At 45.2% G+C, this 6,265-nt stretch overlaps 1 protein-coding gene across 1 annotated transcript; it reads right to left on the minus strand.

The window, feature by feature from the left end:
• Positions 1 to 642: 642 nt before the first annotated feature.
• On the minus strand, positions 643 to 5,259 carry zfp36l1a (zinc finger protein 36, C3H type-like 1a). Its single transcript, XM_080512698.1, has 2 exons — positions 5,066 to 5,259; positions 643 to 3,895 (listed from the first exon to the last, which is right to left on the minus strand). Exons 1-2 carry the CDS (start codon positions 5,114 to 5,116, stop codon positions 2,828 to 2,830), a joined length of 1,119 nt encoding a protein of 372 aa, XP_080368824.1. The 5' UTR covers positions 5,117 to 5,259; the 3' UTR covers positions 643 to 2,827.
• Positions 5,260 to 6,265: the final 1,006 nt, after the last annotated feature.

Below are 6,265 nucleotides of genomic sequence, written 5' to 3' on the forward strand. Positions count from 1 at the left end.
GCATTTTATTTCTTGGAAACGTTTTTCGGTTACAGCACCCTTTGATCAATACTTCAGCTGAAACCAGGTTTGCTGAGTCTTTGTGTAAACCAAACGTGCTCGATCAGACTTTGATTATCCCGAGGTCAATACCCCGGACTGCCGTCTGTGCAGCTCACCAATCAACTTCTACCACAGTGAAACTCCCATTAGGACAGCATGGCCAGCGCACGTCCTCTGTTGGCTTTTGCCTCCAAAGTTGACCATTTTGAACACTTTTTCATTTTGTATCGCAGGGTTTCCAAAATCTGCCATGTAAACTTAGCATCAGTTTTAATTGTTTAAAATGTGTGTATACAGTGATGTAAATCCAACTTTAAAATGTTAAAATAACCTTGTATAAGAACCCCCCCCCCCCATACCAGCAGATGCATGAGCTTCTCTTTAAAGATCAATGAACCTATATTTCCCAAAGCTGTAATTTAAATGCCGGCAAAAACAAGTTAAAAGTTGTAAATGTACACAACTTAAGGAAATGTTGACTTTATGGTATGGAGTGTGATCTTTGAGAGAAATATAAAAATGCATAACTTGTGCAGCTTCATGGTTAAAATGCCTAAATATGCATGACTTTCCATTGCAACTCAGAACTCAGTAACACAATTTAACTTTTCCAAAAAATATGGGGTTTATTGACTTAACTGCAATCAATACTTACAAAAGAGAGAGAAAAAAAACAGGTTTTCATAAACTCACAAAATTACTGTAGTGAAAAAAAAAAAAAAAAAAAACATGGCTGAAAAAAATACATTCAACAGTTTTTACTTTCTTTGTGTCAAAATCTGTCCACCTCTTCCAAACACTTGAAGGCAACACGGAGCGAGTGACTTTAAAAAACTAATTATCCTCCATTATCAAATATATAAAAGGCCCGAGAGCCCTTAGCTACCTGGAATGTATTCGACGAGGCACTTCCACTGGAAACAGGGGCCAAGCAAGTGCATCAAGCATCCAATCGAATTCAAAGAAAATAAACTTTTCCTCAACCCATTTGGTCACAGCTATTGCTTGTATCAAGAGACTGGGGTGTGAGAATATGGTGAAGAAAAGACATTTTAACAGAACCAGTCCTCTACACTTTTTTTTTTTTTTTTTTTTTTAAACTTTAACAACCCTTTACAACTCCCATCAACCCATGTAGAGTGAAGATGCTTCTCTTCAGAGATTAAAAAAAAACCCTAAATGAATGTAATAACAGTTAGCTACTGTTACTGTCAGATTATTGTACTGGAGAGGGAAACATCACGAATCAACAGATGTAGTTCAGATGGTATTGCAGTCCAATAAGAGGGAGTAAGAAAAAAAAAAAGTACAATAAATAATCAAAACGCAAAACATCTTTTTTTGCATTTTTTTTTTTTTTTGCTTTAAATTAAGTTTCATTTTGACAAAGTGTAGTTGCAGAACAAAAGTCATTGAAGTACAATATATTAAACTGTGAAAAAAAGGAAAACTGACAAAAACGTCTTCACAATCTTTAGATTAATATGGAAGATCATAATTTAACATAAAAGAAAATATATTCTATTGTTCATTATCCAGATAAATACAAAAACAAAATTAACAAAAAATGCATATGATCACCAATAAATATGTTCTGATAAGTTAAATAAGCAGTGACACGCAAACCTTCTGTCTGGAAAGTTTCTCAAATAATAATAACCGTAATAATAACATTAATAAAAAATTATCAAATGAAGAAAGCAAAAAAGGGATGTAATGAGTACAGAGTGCTCCTCGGAGCAGGTTCTAAAGAGGGGGAGAAGTAAAGTAAAATAGCTTGGAAATCCGATCTTGTCAAGTCGTAGGATGAACAACTGCACCATGGGAATGATGGAAATCCCCAGACCGGCGAGGATGAAGGCGGTGGTGGGGAGGGGGCAAAGGGGGGGGGGGCAGGCAGGACTGAGTCTTACAGGTTTAATGATCAGTTAGATATCAAGACTTCCTTCCCAAAAAGAAGAGCCAGTGACCAGCAACAGGAGGAGAAAACTCAAGGAGGAGGAGGCGGAGGGGACAAAACCAACTTCCAGTTCAAAGTCCTTCCTGCAGACTCACCCAGTTCACAATTACATAAGACGGGGCTTTGAGAAGAACCATGACAAAAACCCCCCAAAAAAACAAACAGTAGTCCATTCACCCTAAACACATGCAGAAACCGCCCCAGGCACTTTTTTCTTTTTTAAAAACTATTCATATATTTTCAGGGTCTTTTTTTTTTCTCTCCTTTTGTCTTAACTCAGTCTGTAAAAACATCTGCGGTTGAGCTACAGTTACATTAGTGAGCACCCACTAGCTAGCTCGGGGGGGAAGGGGGGGGAGTGGTATCATCGAGAGAGGGAGGGAAGGAGGGCAGGTGAAGGGGGAACTAGTGCAATGCACTCCCCTTTCCAAGGCCACTTGTGCTGCTACACATTCAAGAACAAATGAAGAAAAAAGAGAAAAAAAAAAAAACAAGTGGCACCTGGCAAAACAGTCAATTTCTTGTTCTTGTTATTTTCATTGTTCAATTTCCTCTCCTTTTTTGGCACTATGACACATGGCAGGGTGCGTTTTAAAAAACTTGGCTGTGTGGATTACCCAGGATGAAATGAGAATTTGACTCAAAGGTTCCCTTAATTGATTACATCCTTACAATGCTACGGAGGAATTACTAGAATGTCTTGTGTACTTGGGGGTGGGGGGTGGACTGGGAAGCTTAAGAATGGGGGGGCAGAGGTAGCAGGGAGTGCCATGTTCTCTTTGTGTCATCAAACTTGAAAGTCACTGGGGTGGGCGTGCGTGCAGTCTAGTCGTCAGAGATGGAGAGGCGGCTGAAGATGGGGAGGCGGCGGGTGGTGTCCAGAGTCGGGGACTCGGAGCCACTCAAGCTGCCACCGGAGCTGCTCTGGTAGCCCTCTTGGTCTGACAGAGAGTCTGGGGGGCTGGATGGTGACTCGAACATCTGTGGGGACTCCAACATGGGTCTGAAATAGTAAGGTGTGCTTGTTGGAGAGGGGGGTGCGGGGGTGTTGGGCTCTGTGCCTACGGGACCAGCACTGAGGCTCGGCCCAAACAGGTTGGCCAGCTCCTGGCTGGAGTAGGTGAAAGGGTTACTGCTGGGCCAGTCGGGGACCTCGTCGGGGAAGAACATCGGCGGAGGGGTGACCGAGGTGGGGCTGTCTCTCAGCCCGGCGGAGCTGGAGAAGCCGGCGAAGCTGTAGCTGTGTTGCAGGCGAGGCCTCTCCATCTTGTTGGAAGAGTTTAGGGTGGACTGCTGGGGAGGTCCACGGCGCTCCTCGGCGTTGTGGATGAAGTGGCACCGAGGCCCATATGGGCAGAAGCCGATGGTGTGGAAGGTGCGGCACAACTCGGTTTTGTATTTGGGATGGCGGCTCAGGCTGCGCAGTTCATGGATCCCATGAGCAAACTGGCATTTGTCGCCATACTTGCAGGAGCCGTTCTCCTCGAAGGGCCTGCAAAGCTCCGTCTTGTAACGGCTGGAGTTCACTTGGCTGCCGCCGTTGGTGGGGCTGGCGGGGCCCAGGCACTTGTTGAGGGGCCTCTCACCCGTCTCGGAGAAGGAGCGGTCTCGCAGGCGGTTCTCCTTGTTGTTGCTGGCATTGCCAACCCCTGAGATGAGTGAGGAGTGGTCCGCTGGCTTCAGGGTGTTCAGAAACTGGTTCTGGCTGAACTTTGTGCTGCTGACAGAGTGCCGCCGCTGGTACACGCCGCCCACTGAGGGAGATCCCACCGCCTTCCTGTCCAGCAGGACTCCGGCGGGGCTGGAGATGGGCACGTTGGTGCCAGTGCAAGGGACAGATAAGGGATGGGGAGCACCCAGGTTGTTGTTGTTGTAGTTGAGCAGTTTGTGGTTCTGCAAGACAAACAAAAACACAATGCAGCAGGTCAAATAGAGCTCAAAATTTTAAAAAGGCCTTGACGTCTTGATTCATTCAGGAGAACCGCTCGTCTGAAACGGCGCAAGAATCCACACCTTCCCCTGCATGACAGTGTTCTTTTTGGCTCTGAAAGCACCAGCGGATACAGGCCTATAGAACAGCAGCTGGTTTGGCAAGTTGCCCTTGTTGGGAGGAATGTGTGCCTGTTTAGTAAATGGAGCAGCAGCAGCACATGAGAGGCCTGTGTGCCGCGAGTGGCTACAAAGAGGCAGCATCATTTGAAAGATAATGAAAGTGCCAAAGCATCCTGATGGATTACAAAGGAAACCTGACCTGCCTCACAATGCACCCCCAAACTCGCGGGAGATGAGAGTTTAATCACAGAGTTACATGTGCGTAAAAGTCACCAGACAGCAAAGGCTGTAACAGGAGCGAGGACAGCGCGCGTCAAGCGATCGCCGATCACTGTAAAATAAGATATATATGTATATGTGTGTGTGCATTCCTGAACTAAAAAAAAACCCGACGGATATTGAGGTTAAACGCGGTTAATGATGTAAACAGTTTTACGGGGACAAAGAGTGCACCAAAGCCAGACAAATCTGGTGAATGATTAGCGAGCATGTGGCAGCTTTGTGAGCAGAGCATTAAAAGTGGCGCAAAAAACAAAAAAACCAGCTCATTAAAATAAAACAGCACATGAATAAACCCCGAAGCCAAACACTTAACGATCGTTCGCCCAGTAAAGATGAGTGCAGTAACCGGGCAAAGCGAGGCCGTAAACGTTTAAAGTTAGCTGATGTGGCACATGTTGCGCACGGAGTTCACAAAATCCCGACAAATGTTGGGAGATGTTTTTTTGTTTTGGCTTTTTTTTTTTTTTAACGCAAACTCCAGAGTCGCGGCGCGCTGTGGAGACGCTCTGAAAGAGTAGGGGTTGGGGGGGGGGGAAACCGGTGGGATAAACATAAACAAGACTGGCAGACAAATAAACAAGGCAGGAAACGCAGGCAGCGTCCAGAGAGGGCCGCGGGGCGGCACGCAGATCATCATTCCTCCACAGCGGCGGCTGCTAACGCGCTGACCAGAAAGCATGGTGGTGGGGGGGTGGAGGAGGAGAGAGGAAAAAAAAGTTTTAAAGCTACCTTGTTCATAACTTCGAAGTCGAAGAAAGGCGGCACCACGGCTGTGGTCATCTTTGCAGCGACTGGACTCAAGTCAAAAGTTGTAAAAACAAAAACAAAACAAAACGAATAATAAATAAATAAACCCCAAACGGTGCTCGTTCGAAAAGTTGCGCAGGTCTGTTGAGCTCCTGTGTATTTTGGACCCTGCAGACTCCCCCTCTCTGGCCTGTTGCAGCCCCGACATTTGCTTTATAATCCTTTTGCAGGAGGAGCCTCAAGCCGCTGGGCGTTAACTTTCTGTAACTTTTTCCTCCCTCCCTTCCTTCCTCCCCCTTCCTCTTTTGCGGAGACAAACTTGCATTGGTTTGTCATTTGTTTGAGATTATGGCAGGACGCGCTGTGAATGCCTAACAGTTGTAAGGATTGTATTTAAGTGCAACACTGTAAAAAAAAAAAAAAAAAAAAGGAAGGAAAAAAGTTTATCCCAAACTTTTTTTCTCTCTCCAAGTTTATAAGAAGAGAGCAAACTTTAAGATCAACTTTATTCACAGGTATTTTATTTTTTTTAACAGTCCAAATAAATGCGTGTTAAATGTTGAATTCCTGCAGCAGAAAGTTCCACTTCAGTGTCTTTCTTCTGTGATACTTCAGCCGTCTGGAGTTGTTTACTGGGAGGCGCTGCATTATCCTCAGGGTTTCAGCTACCATCCACTACTCTGTAATTAATTTACTCTTAATTGCTGGACTGTAACGTCACTTGTGGGACTTTCCGGTGAATTCAAGCCCTGAGAGCTTTTAACTCTTTCCCCACCACAGATATTTCACCGCAAAACCCCCGTTCTCTCTGTGTGCGTGTTGTTCTCCTTTTTACCACACTTCACTGGTTATTCTTCACAGGCAAGAAACCGAGAGGTGAACATGTGTGTGTCATTTCAACAGGTAGGAGACAACCTGATATGGCAGTGATCTCACCAGATCCAACCACAGTCAGTCACAATGATGCTTGCAGCCAGATATGAAAGGACGAGGTCTGCAGAGAGTGAAACCTATACAAATCCATTGTGGCCCATCTTCTTCCTTCCTCCCGCCCTCTAAATCCATGACAGAGCAGCCATGGGCCATGTGGAGCGTTAATGTCAGGGTTAGGGTTGCAATAGAAGAGGAGGGGAGGGAAAAGAAAAAGAAAGGCAGGGGTTGGAGGGGAGGAAGGAGGGAGGG

The sequence above is a fragment of the Blennius ocellaris genome, assembly GCF_963422515.1.
Source record: "Blennius ocellaris genome assembly, chromosome: 17".
Taxonomy (NCBI): Eukaryota; Metazoa; Chordata; class Actinopteri; order Blenniiformes; family Blenniidae; genus Blennius; species Blennius ocellaris.